This window comes from Rhincodon typus, chromosome 6 (genome assembly GCF_021869965.1).
Source record: "Rhincodon typus isolate 14 chromosome 6, sRhiTyp1.1, whole genome shotgun sequence".
NCBI classification, from domain to species: Eukaryota; Metazoa; Chordata; class Chondrichthyes; order Orectolobiformes; family Rhincodontidae; genus Rhincodon; species Rhincodon typus.
The window spans coordinates 17848643-17869750 of NC_063337.1; the positions used below are offsets into that span (position 1 = coordinate 17848643).

The following is a 21108-nucleotide window of genomic DNA, read 5'->3' on the forward strand; positions in this document are numbered from 1 at the left end:
GCTGGTGTAGCCCGGAGCGGGACACTCTCTCAGTGCCATGGTGTGAGCTGGTGTAGCCCGGAGCGGGACACTCTCTCAGTGCCATGGTGTGAGCTGGTGTAGCCCGGAGCAGGACACTCTCTCAGTGCCATGGTGTGTGCTGGTGTAGCCCGGAGCGGGACACTCTCTCAGTGTCATGGTGTGGCTGGGACGTCCGGAGCGGGACACTCTCTCAGTGCTGTGGTGTGGCTGGGAAGTCCGGAGCGGGACACTCTCTCAGTGCCATAGTGTGGCTGGGAAGTCCGGAGCCGGTCTGTGATGACGGTATGCTGTAGCAGCAGAGAAGGAAAAGTTGGACTCCCTTTAAATTATTTCTTTCATTTTATTCTGTGAATGGCGCCCATGTATGGGCAACAGTTCACACTTTTCATTGTATTTTATATTGAACGCACATGACAATGAAAGGATTTTCTAAAAATAATGGATGTTCCAATATTAAGTCCACATGGTGCACCCTCCACTCTTCATATCAGCTCAGTGAAGAGTTATGTACACTTGAAACGTTAGCTTACTCTCTCTCCATCGATGCTGCCTGACCCACTGTGATTTCTAGCATTTTTTGTCATCTTGTATAAGTTCATCATAGCCTGCTTACTCTTATACCTATGCTCCTGTTAATGAAGTCTAGAATATTGTACATTTTATAACAGCTGTCTATCTGTCCTTCCAGCTTTAATGATGTTTTAATGACATATCCAGGACTAGTCAGACTAGATGCAGAAAGGGTGTTTTGACTAGAACCAGGCTCAGGATAAAACATACAAGGAAACATTCCATCACTCGAAGAGTGGTGAACCTGCGGAATTTGCTACCATAGAGGGCTGTACAGGCCAAGTCATAGAATATATTCAAGAAAGAGATTGATAAATGTTTAGATATTAAAGGGTACAGGGGGAAAGGGGGAATATAGCATTGTGATGGAGGATCAGCCATGATTGTATTGAATGGTGAAATAGACTTGAAGGACCAAATGACCTGCTGCCCTTCCTGTTCTTTTTATTTCTACACACAGGTCTCTCTGCTGCTGTGTAGCCTTTTGATTTGTACCTGTTTGTTATTCCCTCTCTCCATGTTCTTTGTAGTATTGTGCATCTGTTCATACTTCTCCACATTGATTCACATTTGTCACCTATCTGTCCACTCCACCAATAACTCAACGTCCTTTTGAAATTCTGTACCATCCTCCTCAGTTTATAATTCACCCACATCTAGTGTTTTCTGCAAACTTTGAAAATGTCCTCTCAAGCCAACATTTAGATCATTTCGAGACAGAAGGAAAAACAAGGGTCTCAAGACCAACCTCTGAGGAATTCCTCTCTGTAAAACTTCCTCCAGCCAAAAAATACACATTGGCCTTCACTCTGTTTCCTATCACTCAGCCAATTTTGTATCTACACTGCTACCCTCTCTTTTATTTCATGGCCTATAATTTTCCTCATAAGTCTGTTGTGTGGAACTGTATCAAAAGCCTTTTAGCAGTCCACATCAATAGCATTATCCTCATTAACCCTCACTGTTATCACTTTAAGAAGTTCGACAAGTTAGTTTGTTATGAACCAGACAAGATGCCCTCAAAATATTTTAAGAAGGTAGCCTAGACCTAACTTTTTCTTATTTTAAAGGCAAATGTAACATGCTGTGTTCCAGATTCAATGCGACTGTCAAACTACTCAACGTCAAGCAAAACACAATTTATTCAAACACTGTAGTTGAAATTCAACAAAAGAAAGAAGAACTTGGAATAACAACTCTATTGGAAAACTTAACAGAATAATAGACACGGTAGCGATTACTAATTAACTGTTCCAATATACTAACATTCCGTAAACATACCCCTTGGCAAGAAGGCAAATTCAGAAATCCGATTTTCTCACATGCAATCCAGCAGCAAAGAGAGAGAGAAAGAGAGAGAATATCAAGTGAAAACTCAGGAGACCTTTACTGCAACAGCAACTGATGCTGAAACTCATAAAAACTAGAAACCTTGGTCTGTGAGAGCTGGCCACACCCAGCCAGGCTGCTTCTATTGTTACAACTCTTTTATAGAAACCCCAAGGCCTCACAAGCTGTTTATTCCAACTAGACAGTACAGCGCCTCTGCCTTAAAACCTCTCCTTAAAGAAAAAGGATAAATTAATCTCTTCAATTCACAGCATTCTCCCAAGTTAAACATGATTTTGCCTTAATGAATCCATGCTGACTCTTCAAATCAATGCGGTTTATTTCCGTGCGACTATTAATTCTATCCTATAGAGCTTCCCCTACCATCAAAGTTAACCTGACTGGTCTGTAATTGTTGTGCGTACCTATACAACCTCTTTTAACAAGGACGTTCTAATGATTGTAACAAGGTCAGCCTGGTGGACCTCACAGAATATGAGTTCTCTGAAGGGGGCTGTTAATCTGGTCCAGTCAGAGAGCTGTGACCGACAAATAAGTATAGGCATGTCAGACATCCTGTTCACTCTGAGAGCTGGCTCTGAGGGAGCTGGATCAGTGTCAAGGACTCTCCACGTGTAAATAAAGGGGGACTCGATAAGGGAATACCTGCCTCTGTTTCAGTTGTAATGTTTACGAGTCTCCAATCCTCCAGTAGTACCTCTGAAATCAGAGGAAAATGAAAGATTATTGCAGGTGAGTTCTTTATTGTTTCATCGGATGTAGGCATGCTGGCAATGCCAATATTTGTTTCCCATCCCTATTTGCCCTTGAACTGAGTGGCTTGCTGGGTCATTTTAGCTAAGGGTAGTTACAAGTCAACCACATCGCTGTGGATCTGGAGTTACACGTTAGCCAGATCAGGTAAAGATGCCATGCTTCCTTCCTTGAAGGGTATTTGTGAACCTGTGGTGTTTTCATAACAATGAACAATAGTATTGTAGTCATCGTTAGCTTACAATTCGAATGTATTATTTTGATGTTAAATCCCAGCTGCCAGAATGGGGATTAAGCCCATATCACTGGAACATTGGGCCTAAGCTGCTACCTTTTTCGGTTAAATGTTCCCCCCTTTTGACAACACATCTATTTTTGCAGTAAAATCTGCATCTTTTTTTAAAAATATAGTCACATGAAATGTTTATGTGATCAATCACATCTGCCATGATGGTGGTAGATGATTTGGGAAGGTTTGCATCATTGATGTAGTTTCGGAATTCCAGTAAAGGGAAAAAAAAATCATCCTTTTTAGAGCCCGATAATACTTTTCAAAATAATGGAAGGTGGATGAGAGTGTGGTCAAGTTCACAAGTACACACGTGAGTTTAGAGGGTGATATGCATTCTTAAACTCTTGTCCTTGCAATTTGTGTCATCTGAACCACTCTGTGTCAGTTCTGTAGGTCAGCAGGTCTTTTGAGTAATTTTATAAGTGTCAATTAAGCAAAACAACTGACCTCTTAATGAGTCAGCAGTTGTGTATAACTTCTGGTTTAAAAAAAACTGAGTTAGTGTCACATCTGATTCTTCAATTTAGCTCTGCCAGTGTTTTGCACAGATCGTTGTATCTGTTAACTTTTCAGCAGGACTCTTAGAGAATTGCAGGGCTTCCCAGTAATGCAACCACTAATTCCTTCACATTTCAGCTTTCGCTAGATCCCAGAATAGCCGGATTTGAAAGAAGCAAACGTAATCCCAGTGTTCAAAAAGGGAGAGGGTAATGGGAGAACTGTAGGCCATATAGCCCAACATCAGTGGTAGCTAGCGATGAGGTAATAGAACAATTAAAGTATGGACTGCAGTGGTTCAAGAAAGTAGCTCACCGCCACCTTACCAAGGGCAACTAAGGACGGATGATAAATGCTGGTCCAGCTGGCAATGCCCACGTACCACAAGTAAATTTAAAAAACTATCATAATGCAGTCAGCACATATTTATAAAAGAGATAATTGTGTTTGAATGATCTGTTAGTAGCTCTAATTGGGAGGGTAGGGGAACCAATAGATGAAGTGTGTTTAGATTTTTAAAAAACATTCACAAATATGCTCTACAGGAGGTTATTATGCGATATTAGGGCTTGTAGGAGTTCAGGGTAATAAATCAGCATGGATTGAAGATTGGTTAAAAAACAGAAAACAGAAGCAGGAGTAAATAGAGTTAACACAGTGTGGAGCTGGAGGAACACAGCAGGCCAGGCAGCATCAGAGGTGCTACTCCTGATGTGTTCCTTCAGATACACACTGTGTTATCTCTGACTCCAGAATCAGCAGTTCTTACTATCTCTACAGGAGTAAATAGAGCTTTTTTTGTGTGTTTTCAGTCTACAATGAGCTAGGTACAGCAAGGATCGGTACTGGGCCTCTGCTGTTTACGATATTCATGATTGACTTTGATGAAGAACAGGAGTATAATGTGTCCCAAGTTTGCAAATGCAATTAAAAAGCCAGTTGGAAAATTAAGTTTTGAAGAGAGCACAAAGAGACTGCATAGAGATGTAGACAGGCTAAGCAAACAAGCAAAAATGTCACAGAGGATGGTATGATGAAGTGTGAAGTCATCACTTTTGAAGAAAAATAGAAAAGCAGGATAATTTTTGAACGGTGAGAGAAATGCAAAGTGTTCTTGAGAGCGACCTCTGTGTTGATGAATAGGAATCACAAGGTTAGCATGCTGGTGTAGCAAGCAGTTGGGAAAAGAAGTAGTCTGTTAGCCATTATGACAAAGGAGTAAAGAAGTCTAAGCTGAAGTTTAGAAGACTGAGAGGTAATGTCATGGAAATATTGCTGTAATTCTTAAAGGATTTAATAGCATAAATGCTAGGATCTCGGAGGACGAAGAACTGGAGAGTTACCCTCTCAGAGTAAGAAGTCAGGGCTCAGATTATGAGAATTCTTTTGAGGATCTTTCGAATTCTCATCCCCAAAGTGCTGTCAGTGTAATAATACAAGGATTGATAGATTCTTAGATACCAAAGGAGTTGAGGAATATTGGGGACAGCAAAGGAATCCAAGTTGAAGTGGAAGATCAGTTCCGATTAGATTGAATGGCAAGGCAGGCTCGAAGGGCCAAAAGCCCTATTGCTGCTTGTGTTTCTTGTGCTTTTATGTTGGGAAAATGGCAACATCCCTGTGGTGTTACCACACTGGCATGATGCCCAGTGGATTCGGCTTGGGAAAAAACAGAGAACTAATTTTTCAAGTCGAGTGACCCTTCTTCAAAACAGAATTGATCCTTAGCCATGTTTGGACATTTATGGATCAGTTTTGATAATTACAGTATTAAGCCTAAAGCATTCCACCTCCAAAATATTGTAAGTTTTCTCATTGCTATATCATTCCCTATTATTTTTCTAGGTGCAACTGGTATTGAAGACCGTTTGCAGGATGGCGTTCCCGAAACAATCTCAAATTTACGAAGAGCTGCTTTACAGATATGGGTTCTGACTGGGGACAAACAGGAAACAGCAGTCAATATTGCTTATGCCTGCAAGCTCCTGGGTCACGATGAGGAGATTCTCACCTTGAATGCTGAATCGCAGGTGAGCACTATTTCACCTGCAAAATCTGCAGCCTCTGTACAGCTTTTATCCAACTGACACCATTCTCGTAACCTGAAAAACCATGAAAGCAAATGTCTCATCCATTTATTATAAACGCTCCAGTTTAGCAGGATTGTAATTTATATTTTTAACCATCTCTTCCTGAGAGCATTCGCAATGTTTTCACCATAACAGGAGAAAAAGATGAATGGGAGAGGTAGCCGTAAATATTGGAAACCTGTCCGATTCTCATCGATCCTATCAATTCTAGCTTACAAGTCTCAGAATCTGTGGGGTATCGGTCTAATGAAGGCTGTAAAGTAAAGGCTGCCTGAATGCTGAGAAGGTTTTCTTTTGCAGATAGTAAGCATGATTCCTGCCTTGCAATTATTTCATTTTGAGGTTAAGATCTTGGCAGCTAAAGGTGCAAGTTTATTTAGGAAGCAGCATTTGGATTAGTATTTGGTGGGATTAAATCACCAGTGAACACTTCATGGAATGCTTAGTGCTCAGTAAATAAATTTGCGAGATCTAAATTCGTTGGTCTTGATGGACAGCATACATGAAGATGTGTACAGATCCATGCTGTAAACAGAAAATCAAAAAGCACTTTTTGGTTTGAATAAGTGGAGCATTAATTACCTGCTTATAATAGAGGGGACTCTACTTTTTCTATCATCCTGTGGATAATCAGCGACCAAAGGCAAGACCCAAAGCGCATAAGCCTGAAATTATAGTGCAACAATTAAGTGTTTTAATCTGATTCAAAATCACAACTCCCATTGACCCTATGTAGATAACAGAAGAGTGAATAGTCAAGGTGTTATTGTAAGTTCCAGCAGAAGGAACCTCCGTGTGCAGGACCTAAAATATTGAGCATCTTTTCACAACAGCATTCGCCAAGGATTTCAGAATAAATAAATCTGACAAATGTTTCTTCAGCTATCTGTCACTGATCTACAAACTTCTGTGAAACCATACGGGGAAGGCTTTGACAAATCTTGAATTTTTTTTTACCGTTGGCTCCAATATCAAAACGCTTCGCAGCCAAAATGTAAGGTATTGGGAACCCAAAAGAGATCAAGAGAAATTATTCTTGTTGGTCTTAAAACAGGGAATTAAAAGCAGCAGGCAAATCTGTTCTCGTTGAAAAGCACCCAGTTAGCCATGTGTGATTCTTACACAATGTTCTAAGAACAAAATGAATGAATAAATGGTGAAAAGATAGTGATGCTAAATCAGGAGATGATAGCTGTTTTGTACAATTAAACTCCAAGGTAGCCTCCAACTTAAATGTGACATGAAGTGTCAGTAACATAAATATTGTTTGTAAACTACGAGATAGACCACTAGTTTAACGTGTTCTTTAAAATAAAGAGGTGCTTAAATTTGTGACTGAAATCAAATAATGAGCAATTCTTCCTGTACATAGACCTAAGGAATCAAGTGATTTTAAGAAGTTGAATAGATTTTTCTTCATCCAGTTGCACCTATTTTCAGTCCCGTCTGTTGCAAAAAGTAATGGCCATGTCACAGTTCCATACAGCTGCTCTCTCGTTACAGAGGGATGCCTGGTGGTGAGTTTAAGCTGAGGGTCACTACACCTCAGGCGAGGGGTGAGGTTGATAAGATGGGACATTCAGCTTGAACCCACACAGTTGGCGTCACTCTGCATCACATACCAGCCATCCAGCCAACTGAGCTAACTGACCCCCATTCTTCCTGTTGTAGATTGCTGTTGATTGTGCAAACCTGCAAACATGGAGCCTTTATTTATCACTGTGATAAGGGTTGGTTGCGGGGGTGGGGGGCACAGATGGAAGCTAATTACATTCTCGTAATCAGTCCGTACTCAGTTGTGAAGAATTCCTAGATAGAATAAGATGATAAAGTCCATTAGAAATTGGAACAGAATATACCCCTCAGGCCTGTTCTACCATTCAATGGAATCGTGACTCAATCAACATTCCTCACATCCACTTTCCTGCATTTTCCCCACAGCCCTCGATTCCCCTACTGTTCAAGAATCTATTTATCTCAGTCATAAATCTACATAAGGACACTTGCCCCATAGTTCTTTGTGCCAAGGAATTCCAAAGACACTCAACCCTCTGAGAGAAGAAATTCTCCCTCATCTCAGTCTTAAATTGACATCCCTTTATTCTGAAACTATGCCGTGTTGTGCAAGACTCTCCCATGAGGAGAAGCAACCTCTCAGCGTTTACCCTGTCAACTTCCTTAAGAATCCTATATGTTTCAAAGAGATCACCTTTTTAAAAGAGAAGAGGACATTTCAATATTTCTGAACTCAGTACAGAAGCTGACAGACAGGGGGGAAAGGTACCCTTGTCATTATCTTTGCTATGTGTCTGGTTATTCACTTGTCTAATCACATTAATATCTTTCAACAGGAAGCCTGTGCTGCTTTGCTGGAACAGTGCTTGAACTACATTGAATCAAAGAGTCCTCAGAACAATCGGTTCAATGTGGCTCAAAATACATCAGTTGACTTTATCCCTTCAAATAGGACTTCAGTGAGCTCTCCCACCCTGCGAGCCAACTTCAGCTTGGTCATCGATGGAAAGACTCTAACCTTTGCGTTGGAAAAGACATTAGAGGACAAATTTCTTGCATTGGCTCAAAGTTGCCGCTCGGTGTTATGCTGTCGCTCGACGCCATTACAGAAAAGCATGGTGGTTAAACTGGTCCGAGATAAGCTAAAAGTTATGACCTTGGCAATAGGCAAGTGCACATTTATTTCCATCAGCATGCTGTTATGTATTGGGTCACTACACACTGTCTAAATATCATTTCAAATATCTCCATTTCGAAGATCAAGATATTAAAGCATGAACCAAAGAAGCTCTATTTCCAATATATACTGAGGTTGAAATCTAATTAAGCAAGGAAGATGAGTATCAAAACAGAACTTGCTGAAACCATTCAGGCAGTCTCTGTGGAGAGAAACAGAGTCAATGTTTCTGCTCTGACAATTGCTGGAGAAACTCAGCAGGTCTGGCAGCATCAGTGGAGAGAAAGCAGAGTTAGCGTCTTGAGTCCCATGACCTTTCTTCCCCCTCAAGCTCTGTGTACAGAAGTACTTATCGACATTTCTCATGAATAGCATGGCTTTTCCTTTTAATTTCAGCTCTGGACTGAAGGAAATAATTTCTCCCTACTTATCTTGTCAAAACCTTTAATCATCAATTTGGCAGCCCATAATGCTCCATACTGAATGGAGCACAAGTCTCCTCCATGCAGTCTCCTCTCGTAATATAACGCTTTTATCCCCAGTATCATTTTGGATCCGATAGGTACCAGAAAGGATGTACGTTTTGTGTTTACAACGCAGGTCCTGTAACCTGAAGGGAGGGACAGAGCACAGAGTGTTCAGAAAGTTCCACATTTCACAGCCAAAATAATTGCATTGAAAGGGAGAGCAGGAGCTCTTCAAAGCTATTAACTGTATGATGTATCCTAATAATGGGGGAGGCGATGGCCTAGTGGTATTATCGCTAGACTGTTAATCCAGAGACCCAGATAATGTTCTGGGGACCCAGGTTCAAATTCCGCCACAGCAAGATGGTGGAATTTGAATTCAATGAATATCTGGAATTAAGAATCTAATGATGACTGTGAGTCCATTGTCAATTGTTGGAAAAACCCATCTGGTTCACTAATGTCCCTTAGGGAAAGAACCCACCATCCTTACCTGGTCTGGCCTACATGTGATTCCAAATCCACAGTAATGTGGTTGACTCTTAACTGCCCTCTGGTCAATTAGGGATGGGCAATAAATGTTGCCTAGCCAGCGACACCCTCATCCCGTGAATGAATAATTTTTTAAAAATCTTGCAGTCTGCAGAGGCCCCTATGTATGCAGGGAGTTAGAAGTTACTAGCATTGGGCCTTTGCAAAATCCGTCAAGAAGTGAGCTGTGCTTCTGTAACAAAGAAAATCAGCTAAGTTATCCACCACTTCTGTGGTACCATTGCTTCGGTGTATTGCACTTGGTTTTCTGTCGGTGAACTTGAAGTCATCACTCAGCTTAATTGTGACTGGCTGGCACAAAGGTGGCAAGGCAACACATTATTACTGCTTGTTTCCTCATTAACTGCAGGAGATGGGGCTAATGATGTGAGCATGATCCAGGTTGCTGATGTTGGAGTGGGAATCTCTGGCCAGGAAGGAATGCAGGTAATTGTACTGTCATCGCATTTCCTGTCACTGTTTCCATAAATACGCAAATGATTCGATGCCATGTGTTTCGGTAGATTGATGGAGTGGCAAGAGAACCTTTGAAGGTGCCTCTGTCAGTGCTGATATAAATATCCTGCTTTAGACAGTGTGTTATAGTGTCCTTTCTCCCTGTTCTTGAAAGTACTGACACACTATTCTGTAAACACCAGCAGTACTTCCATTACTCTGCCCCAGGGACAGCTTGCATTTATATAGCATCTTTTTCAAAGCATACCTGTGGGGGTTCACAGGAATACTGTTAGGGGGTGAAATTTGACATTGAATCACATGGGATATTAAGTCAGTGACTCAAATCCAGGCGAGAGTGGTGGCTTTTATCAATGGGGATGGGGACAGAAAGGTTTTGGAAGGGAATTAAGACCTGAGGGCTGTAACAGCTAATAACACACTCACCAGCAGTCCATGTATGTGTATAGCCTTGAACAAAAATGAGTTATTTAACAATGGGATATGTCATAGCCAAATGTATCTTCATCCATGTCACACAGTTTTCAGACTGCTTGCTCAACTCCTGCATAGCCCAGGGACAATGAAGTCAATTTTAACGTGCTTTCTGCTACCTTGAGTCAGGGAACCAGATCTGAAACCTGTTGGTCAATACAGTTCAAGTCCATTCTGAATAGCGCATTTATCAACCATTGACAATTTGTTAGGACAGCTGCACGTCCAATTATTTTTTATATCAGGTCAGATCTAAGTAGGCTCTGCTTGCCACAGCAACTGATGTTTATTAATGTGCCCTTCATTTCCACGTTTATTCACTAAAAGATTCTCATCTGTTAGAAATAATTAAGGCTCAATGTGTACACCTAGGAGTTCTTCATGCATCTACCCATTGACAGTTTAATGAACGTGTCAGAATTTAAATATGATTTCATTAAGTGGCAGGAGGTCAGACTGCATGCCATGATATTTCAGCACCAGAAAGCTACAGTGTCAGTATGTGAGTCATTTTGTAACAAGTGTGGATTTTATCTGCCTAATGCCCAGCTTTTTTTTGTGACTTGAGCAAATTTTTAAAAATAAATTGTCGTAAATTTGAACCCAAGATCCTCCCAGTACCATTTTACAAGCAGGTCTGGACTTAAGTGATAACAAAGTGTGGAGCTGGAGGAACACAGCAGGCAGGCAGCATCACAGCAACAGGAAAGCTGACCCTTCTTCAGAAAATATTTTCTAAAGAAGGGTCAGCTTTCCTGTTCCTCTGATGCTGCCTGGCCTGCTGTGTTCCTCCGACACCACATTTTGTTATTTCTGACTCCAGCCTCTGCAATCAGGGAGGTGATGGCCTAGTGGTATTATCGTTGGTCTGTTAATCCAGAGACCCAGGTAATGTTCTGGGGACCCGGGTTGAATCCCGCCATGGCAGATGGTGGAATTTGAATTCAACAAAATATCTGGAATTAAGAATCTAATGATGACCATGAATTCATTGTTGGAAAAACCCACCAGGTTCACTAATGTCCTTTAGAGAAGGAAACTGCCATCCTTACCTGGTCTGGCCTACATATGACTCCAGACCCACAGCAATGCGGTTGACTCTGGGCAATTAGAGATGGGCAATAAATGTTGCCTAGCCAGCAATGCCCTCATCCTGTGAATGAATAAAGAATAAAGGAGTTACTGCTATCTCTGGATTTAAGTGGTTAGTTTTACAGCTCCAAAATAGACAGGAGTCTCCTAAAGACTGAGTAGAGGTTGAAGGGCCAGAAATGAGAGCAAGCAACTTTTCCAAATGTGTCATAGCACCAATCCCCCTTGGACTGTCCCCAGGCTTGACTCCCTCGCCTTTTACCAACGCAATTCAGCTTTATTGAGGAGCCACCAGATTTCCATTTTTCTCTCCCTCCTTGCCCCAGTCAGCAATGTATCATCAGCACCAGTTCAGTCGAGCACTGGCTGTGTTCGGAAATGAAGTCCAGTTATGGGCCACATATTGTCCTTCAATTTTTGAAGACAAAACAAGTCGCAGGGATCGCGCTGGGGGGTGTAACTAAATGGATTGCTTTTCACAAGAGACAGCCCAAAATCGATGGGCCAAATAACTAACCAGTTTTCATACCCAGTGGCTAACAACACCCTAGGACAGTGAAGTCAATTATAACCTGCTTTCTGCCACCCTGACTCAGATCAAGTTGTTCCTTGAGGCAAAGGACCACATCTGGATTTTGGTCAATAGCGTTCAAGACATTACTGGACAATGCTTTTAGCAACAATTCGCAATGGTTATACTACGTATTGGGCCTTAAGTATTCAGATTTTGGAAGAACGTGACGTGGTTTTATTGAGACAGAATTCTGGAGTGGCTTGCCAGGGTAGATGCTGAGAGGATGTTTCCCCTAGTCTGAGGCAATTGAGAACTGGGAGCACAGTTTAAAAATAACATGTCTCCCTTTAAGACAAAGAGCAGTAGAGGCTGGGTCCTTGAACGTACTGCGTTGTAATTTTTGATTCACCAGGGTGTTAGTGGTTCTGGGGAAGTGGATAGGAAAATGAAGCTGAGGCCAAGATCAGATCAGCCCCAATGGGCTTGAATAGTGGAACAGACTCAAGGTGCAGACTGGCTTAATCCTGCTCCTGCTCCTTATGTTTTCATTCTATATCAACTGTTGATTTGTGTGGTTAACCTGTTTCAGGTTTGTGACATTTCTGCCTTCTATGTTTCAGAGCTTTTCTTGTCTATAAATTTACAGCTCCCACCCCTGCACTGTTAACTGACAAGTATGTGAAAGACTTATTCCTGCTCTTCATCATCACGATGTTGTCTTTTGGTGACAACTTTCTATGCAGAAATCGGGTCCTTCCTGCCCCCACCTCTTCCCCTGCACCATCTCTATATTTAGAAACTGTGGAACTGTCAACCAGTTATAGGTGAGCTGAAGTCTCATGTACTTAAACATTAGGAGACTGTCATCTTTGTCCCTTATCAAGCTTGGTGCTCCTGTCACCAAATCCATACCCCTCCCCCAGCCACTGTCCCAGGTGGAACCAAACTTGTTTGCAGCCTTGGTGTCTGCCCAAATTGCTCTGCCTCAGTGTATCTGCCACTGAAATGCTCATCAATGCCTTTATGATCCCTTAGCTCGACTCATTTCATTCTCTCGTGGCCAAGTCCCCAGTGTCTGTTAATATCTTGCAGCCTGTTATACATGCTGCTTGACCATCATTCCCATCCTTACTGACCTCTGTTAGCTTTCAGCCAGCTTTCCACCTCTAGCCAAAATCTTAAATGCACGCCTTAAAGCAGTCATGACCTCATCCTATGTCAATAACCCCCTACAGCCTTACCCTCTATTCCTTTCGTTTGACCTTATGTCATGCTTTGCCTTCTTCCTTCACTCCACACGCTTAGCTCCCTGAGACTTCCATTTCGGAATGTCTTACTCACTGATTTCAAAAGGAAGTGGAATGCTTGATGAAAGGAAGCAAGCTTGAGGCAGAACGGGATGGGCACATTAAACTAGATCGAGACATCATGGAAAACGATGGGCCAATGACCTCCTCCTGTGCTGTTTTGACTCTAAACCTTCCATTCGTTTGTAGGACATTTCATTTAAACCCATCTCATTGACCACACTCCTCTTTCTTGTTGTTCAGTCTTCTTCTCTATGAAGCATCGTGGAGCATGGGCTGTGTGTTCATGGTGATACTTAAGTGTAAGCTGTTGCTGTTTGTTGCTTCTTGTTGAATAGTATGTTTTTTTTACAAAGGAATAGTAAATGGAGATCTGGTAGTGTCACTTGTGCAATTATTTTCTTCTCTTTTATTTCAGGCAGTAATGGCAAGTGACTTTGCCATTGCACGGTTTCGACATTTGCAAAAGCTGTTGCTGGTTCATGGGCATTGGTGTTACTCCAGGCTTGCCAACACGGTGCTCTATTTCTTCTATAAAAATGCAGTAAGTTATTTGCTGTCACCTCTTTTGGACAGAATTTCGCATTTCGCTATCTCATAGTACGTTGGCGTCATTTGCTGAGCCAGTATTAATTGCTCATCCCTATTTTCCCTTTCGAAAGTGGTGTCGAACAACCTTCTTGAACTACTATAATATAGTAGTCTACAATCCAATGGTCTCAATGTGGACTTTACTAGCTTCAAAATCTCCCCACCCTCGACCTCATCCCAAGACCAGCCTCCCCCTCTCATCCCCACCTCCTTGACCTGTCCGTCTTCTCTCCCACCCATCCACTCCACTATGTACCTGCTATCACAGCCCCCCACCTCTCTATTTATTTCAGAGCCCCCTTCCCCTCCCCCATTTCTGAAGAAGGGTCCCGACACGAAACGTCAGCCTTCCTGCTCCTCTGATGCTGCCTGGCCTGCTGTGTTCATCCAGCTCTACATCTTGTTATCTCAGATTCTCCAGCATCGGCAGTTCTTACTATCTCCTTCTTGAACTACTGTTGCCGTTGAAATGTAGAGACACCTGTTAGAACTGTTAGGGAGGGACTTCCAGAATTTTGACCCAGTGACAGTGAAGGAATTGCAATATATTTCCAAGTCAAGTGACTTGAAGGGGAACTTCTAGGTCATGATGATCCCATGCATCTGCTGCCCTTATCCTTCTACACAGTAGAGGCCACAACTTTGCCCAAGGAGCCTTGGTGAGTTGCTGCAGTCCATTTTGTAGATGGCGCATGCTGCTGCCACTGTGACTTAGTGCTGGAGTGGCCGATGCGGTCTCAGTCAAGCGAGCTGCTTCACCCTGGATGGTGCCAAGCTTCTTGAGGGTTGTTGGAGCTGTACTCATCCAGGCAAGTGGGGAGTATTCAACATGTCAGTCTGAAACTAGCTAAAAAGGAGGGGCCGGATTGATGAGTTGGAATAACAGCAGTGAAATGGCTACAAAAGAGAGCCAGCAAAAGCACCTACAATGTGTCAGTTTCATTGGCCAGTCAGTCATATTGTAGCTTTGGGTATATGCATTATAGAAATAAATTTGATTCTAGAATGTGACTCACTGTACTAGCACTGACATGCTAACAGACCTACGATGCTGCATTCAGACATTTCACCAAACACCCAACAAGAAATCTGCTTAAAGCTACAATATCAGAGACAAAAAAACTGCAGATGCTGGAATCCAAGGTAGACAAACAGTAGGTTGGAAGAACACAGCCCGCCAGGCAGCATCCAGAGGAAAGGAGCAGTCAACGTTTCTTCAGTCCTGGAGAAGAGTAAAACGTTGACAGCTCATTTCCTCCAGATGCTGCCTGGCGGGCTGTGTTCTTCCAGCCTCCTGTTTGTCCACCTTGGATTCCAGCATCTGCAGTTTTTTTGTCTCTAATATTGTAACTTTAAGCAGATTCCAGTTGGGTGTTTGGTGAAATGCCTGAATGCAGCATCGTAGGTCTGTTAGCATGTCAGTGGTAGCGCTGTGAGTCACATTCTGGAATCAAGTTTATTTCTATAATGCATATATGTTTGATTGCAACACTGCACTATTCCATTTTAAAACATACCACAATTTTTATCTGCAGTGATTACTTTGTGTGTTTTGCTTCAGTCATTTGCTCACGAACATGTTTAATTAGTCACCCTGTGTGCACAATATGTACTGTGGCTAATGGGAGTAATTAAATCACACATAGACCTGTCTGGTTAATATCATTGGGTTCACAAGAGAAAGTACCAGAAGCTATTAGAGATGCACGGCAGGTGGATTAATATTCTCTGGATGTGAACTGATGGATGTTTTAGTCATAACCTTTCATCGGCGAAATTCCTTAAGCTCTAACCTGTTTTTCTCGCTCATGTTGATTGACTGTTTCTATTTTGATCCTGCTTTTGCTGCAATTATGCTGTATTTATGTGCACAAGAAGTTAATGTTTTATTCTTCAAGCCCCTAACGACAAAAACTGAGAGACTGAAAAATCTAAAGTAAGGGCACTAGTTCCCAATTTCACTTCTTCTAGTTTTCTCAGTCTTCTGGCAGCATGTGCAGAGCCCCTGTCTGACTGCTTTCATTTTCATCCTGATTTGGTGCCAAACCCATATTCCTGACCTTGCTGTTGAGTCTGGATTCAGTACATTTCATTCTGCAATGGCTCATCCAAGTTTCCTTCCACTTACTACGTGGCAACATGTTCCGTTAATCAACAATCCCAAAGTGAAGCTAATCTCCTCTAGCTGTCTTCAGCTGTGCTTTCTTTACTATGCAATTCAGTCCCATTGTCCCAGGCATTTTTCTGACCATGTGAGAGCCTGGCAGTTTTGTTCCAGAGTCATGAACTTTGAATTATATTGCCCATTTTAAAATTGAAGGAAGCAGCAGTAAAGCCAAGCAGTGTTACATGGGAACAGAGAAAGACTGCCTAGCTCCCTTGAGCCTATCCCTGTAATTGTGCCATATCTGTGACCAAGCTTCATATAACTGACTTTGCCCCATTTCCCTGAATAACTTTATGCTGTAGACAGTAAAAGAATGGCATATTATGAACTTTCAGGCAATGCTTTTTAAAGTTGGGCACAAACAAGCTGTTAAAATGCCTGTTGTAAATCATGTGAACCTTGGCATTGAGCTGTGGACAGTATCCCAGTACTCTGGTGAACATCAGTTGGCTACAATACAGTCAGTCCTTTCATCTCCAAGTCATGATTACAGATTATAAATGGTTGAGGCCCCAGCATTGATTCCTGTAGTGCTCAATTAGTTACAGTTTGCCAACCTGAAAGTGACCCATTTAGAAGGTTCACAAGATTAATTCCAGAGATGAAAGGCTTGTCTTATGAGGAGGAATTGAGAAGTTTATACTTGCTCGAGTTTAGAAGAATGAGAGATCTAATTGAGATATACAAGATGCTGAAGTGGATTGACAGAGAGACATTGAGAGGCTGTTTCCCCTTGTGGAGCAGAATAGAATGAGAGATCACAGTTTTAGGATAACGGGTGGCAGATTTAAAACAGAGATGAAGAATTATTTATTTCGAAAGGTCACAAATCTATAGAATTCACTACTTCAGAGTGCCAGGACACGGTCTATCTCCTCCTTAAATTTATTCAGATTTTTCATTCGTGCTGAGTTGAAGGGTGATGGGGAGCGTTGAGGAAAGTGGAGTTAAGGCCAAAGTGAAATCAGACATGACTGTGTTGAATGGCAGAGCAGGCTCATGGGCTGAATTGCTTACTCCTGCTGCGTGTTCTTATGTTTTGATTCGATTTATTTATTGTCACGCGTATTTATTACAAATACAGTGAAAAGTGTTTAGAGTTGCCACTCTCCAGCGCCATCTTAAAACACAGAAAACAAACCGAAACGCAGAATATAAAGCCAGAAAAATAAAACAATAAAGTTCATCTTAAAGACTTATCACAATAAAGTTATTTATCCATACTCCATGTTGCCTGCAACTTATCCATCCTCTATTCATGTTAATATGTCACCCCAAAATCAAGAATGTCTTATCTTCTGCAGTAACTTTGTTTTATCAGCTCCTTATCGGTGACCTTCTGGAAATCCAAATTTATTGTATCCCCTTTCTCCACCTTGCTTGTTATACCCTCATAGATCAGAATCCCTACAGTGTGGAAACAGGCCATTCAGCCCATCGAGTCCACACCAACCCTCTGAAGAGCATCCTACCCATACCCAGCGCCCCCTACCCTATCCCACTAACCCAACATTTCCCATGGCTAATCCACCTAGCCTGCACAGCCCTGGGCACGATGGGGAATTTAGCATGGCCAATCCACCTAACCTGCACATCTTTGGACTGTGGGAGGAAACCGGAGCACCCGGAGGAAACCCACGCAGACATGGGGAGAATGTGCAAACTCCACACAGACAGTCACCTGAGGGTGGAATGGAACCCAGGTCCCTGGCGCCGTGAGGGGCAGCAGTGCTTACCACTGAGCCACTGTGTTACTAATATCATGCCAATACCTAATAAATTTGTCAAAAGTAATTTCCTCTATCACAAAACCGGTGCCTCAATGAATCCAAATCTGGTTATATGATGATTTTCTCAATATCCTACTACTACCTAATTAATCATAGATTCTAGCATTGTCCCAATGACAGGTTTTAGACGAGCTGGCCTAACACTTCCTGATTTCTATCCACCTCCTTTACTGAATAGTAGTTTGACATTTGCAGTTTTCCAATCTGCCTGCACCTTTCCAGAATCAAGAGAATTTTAAAAGATTAAAATCAGGTTGGGATTACCTTTGACCAGAAGGTCAACTAGCCCGATAAATACCGTGGCTACAACAACGGGTCAGAGGCAAGTGATTCTCAGTCTCGTGTTGACTCCTGAAAGCCTATCCACGATCTACAAGGACACAAATCAGGAATGTGATGGAATACTCCTCACTTGCCTGGATGAATGCAGCTCCAACAACACTCAAGCAGCTTGATGCCATCCAGGACAAAGCAACTCACTTGATTGAACCACCTTCAGATTCATTCCCTTCACCAGACGCACACAGTAGCAACAGTGTTACCATGTGCAAGATACAGTACAGAAATTCACCAAAGCTCTTTAGACAACACCTTCCAAACACACGACCTCAATGATCTAGAAGGACGAGGGCAGCAGATACATGGGAACACCATCGTTCCCCTCCAAATCACTCACCATCCTGACCTGGAACTGTATTGCCATTCCTTCACTGTCACTGGGTCAAACTCTCAGTGGGTGTTCCTACTGCAGCAGTACAAGAAGGCAACTCATCATGGCCTTTTTCCATGGCAATAGGGAGAGGCTGAATGGTCTGGGGCTATTTTCCCTGAAGCACTGGAGGCTGAGGGGTGACCTTATAGAAATTTATAAAATCATGAGGGACATGGATAGGGCGACTAATCAAGATCTTTTCCCCCGGGTAGGAGAGTCCAAATTTAGAGGGTATAGGTTTAAGGTGAGAGAGGAAAGATGTAAAAGGGACCTAAGAGGCAACTTTTTCACGGAGAGGATGGTGTGTGTATGGAAAGAGCTGCCAGAGGAAGTGGTGGAGGCTGGTACAGTTACAACATTTAAAAGCCATCTGGATGGGTATATGAATAGGAGAGGTTTAGAGCAATAAGGGCCAAATGTTGGCAAATGGGACTAGATTAGGATAGATTAGGATATTAGATCTGGTCGATATGGACAGGTTGGTCTGAAGGCTGTGTTTCCATGCCGTACAGCTCAATGATCCTATGACTGTAGTTAGGGATGTGTCATAAACGATGGCACAACCTACAAAACTCACATGCAATGGACAAATAAAAATAAACACTTTCCAACAAAATTTGGATGAAACAGAGGAGGTGCTATTGCCCTAATCCTCTGAACTGCAGTGGCGTACACCCAGATAGGAGCTGTTGTGCAGGGTGTTGCTCTGTTTTTGCACTGTGCTGCTGTCTGCTGAGGGATTTGCTGTGTGACTTATGCCAGAGTATCACTCTAGGGCAAAAGTTACCTTGGTCAGTCTTGAACCTGTGTTCTCAGCGTTTTTCTTCACCACATTGACCCCTAATTCTGCAAGGTATTTCCTTCATAAACTGTAGCCTATATTTAATATCCCAAAGATGGCGCACTTAACATTGTATAAACATTTTACTGTTCAATTTACCAAGCACAGCTTTAATTTTTCTTTTCCAGATGTTTGTTGCTCTTCTATTCTGGTATCAATTCTTCTGTGGATTCTCAGGATCAGCCATGATAGACCAGTGGTACCTTATCTTCTTTAACCTTCTATTTTCATCGATCCCACAACTCATCACTGGAATACTTGATAAGGATGTTTCAGCAGGAACCTTGTTGACCTTACCTCAACTTTACAAAAGTGGACAGCATTCAGAGGTAATGCTCTCTGGGAGAATAAAGTGCTAGATGTTAAACGGAAAAATACTTCCGAAATTCAACAAGCTGTTGGTCACGTTATTTGTAACAGAATATTCTCAAAAAAACCAATCAGAATTGATTCTTCTGTAATACTGTAAGACAAAGAACTGCAGATGCTATTAATCTGATGCACACTGATGTCACTGGCAATATCTGTGGGGAGAAAATGGAGTTAATATTTTGAGTCTGGTGACTCTTCTTTAGAATAGATTCTTCTGTATTCTAGTTACATGTCGAAATGTTAGATCATTACTTCTTAGTACTGTAGGTTCTGTTAAGTGGAGTGTTTAGGTAGTTTCAGATTTAGTCTTTAAACTAGTTTTGAAAGGGCAAACTGGGGATTCAGGTGCATAACTCTTTAAAATGCCACAGAAAATAGTCAAAGGCTCATGTTGGCCTTCAAATCTAAAGGGCTGGAGTACGGGGAGGCAGGAGTTACACTGCAATAATACAAAACCCTAGTTAGACCCCACTTAGAGTACTGTGAGCAGATCTGCGCACCACACCTTCCCTTGGATGGAGTTCAAGGTTCACAAGGATGATACCTGGACTTCAGGGATTACATTATGAGGAGAGATTCGACAAATTAGGCCTTTATTCTCTAGAATTTAGACAGTTAAGTGATGATTTACGTGAGGTCTTCAGGATATTAACAGGAAAAGACAGGGTAGATAAACTACTTCCACTGATTGAAGATTCTAGAACCAGATGGTATTGTCTAAGAATTAGGGCCAGGCCATTCAGGAGAGACGTTAGAAAGCACTTTAACGCACAAGAGTAGTGTAGGTTTGGAACTCTCTTCTTCAAATGAAGTTGTTGCTAATTCAGTTGTTAAATTTAAATCTGAGATAAACAAATTTTGATGAATTAAGGGCTTCAAGTGATATAGGCCCGAGGCAGGCATATGGAGTTAGTCCACAGATCAGCCATTGAATGATAGAACAGGTTCAAGGGGCTGCATGGCCTACTCCTGTTCCTATGTTCCTCATCCTTAATTTGTGCTGAATTAGCTGGTTATCAGCTGAGACCTCAGGGCATCAGTGTCTCTAACCAAGTCAATGCCAGCAAAAACTCAGGCTCCATCTAAAAATTTGTCTACAATATCTCTATTATCTTGCTTCTGAGTCATTTATATATATTGTAAACAGTTGTGGTTCAGCACTGTTCCCTGTGGAACCACAATGGTCACAGGTCACCAAACTGAAAGCATACCCCTTATCCCAACTCACTGTTTCCAGCCCATTAGCCAATTCTTTATACACACCAATATACTATTTCCAACCACCATGGTCTTTTATCTTTTGACTTAACCTTCCATGAGGTACCTTGTTGAATACCTTCTCGAAGTTCAAATTTAACATATCTATTGGTTCCCCTCTATCCACTCTGGTTGAGACTTCTCGAAAAGCTGTAATGAATTAGTCAGGTACAATTTCCTTTTCATGAAGCCATGCTGACTCTGTTTGATAAGGTTATAATATTCCAAAGGTGCTGCTATTACTTCCTCA

The 21108-nt window shown here is 42.0% G+C and overlaps 1 protein-coding gene across 1 annotated transcript in view; it reads left to right on the plus strand.

Annotated features, from left to right (window-relative positions):
- The window catches only part of atp10a (ATPase phospholipid transporting 10A), a 209487-nt gene that overhangs the window by 173149 nt on the left and 15230 nt on the right, over positions 1-21108 (plus strand). The window contains exons 13-17 of the mRNA XM_048597761.1: positions 5330-5514; positions 7926-8256; positions 9635-9711; positions 13547-13672; positions 19358-19558. Of these exons, the coding sequence (XP_048453718.1) occupies positions 5330-5514; positions 7926-8256; positions 9635-9711; positions 13547-13672; positions 19358-19558 (920 nt within the window). The remainder of the gene's footprint in view (positions 1-5329; positions 5515-7925; positions 8257-9634; positions 9712-13546; positions 13673-19357; positions 19559-21108) is intronic.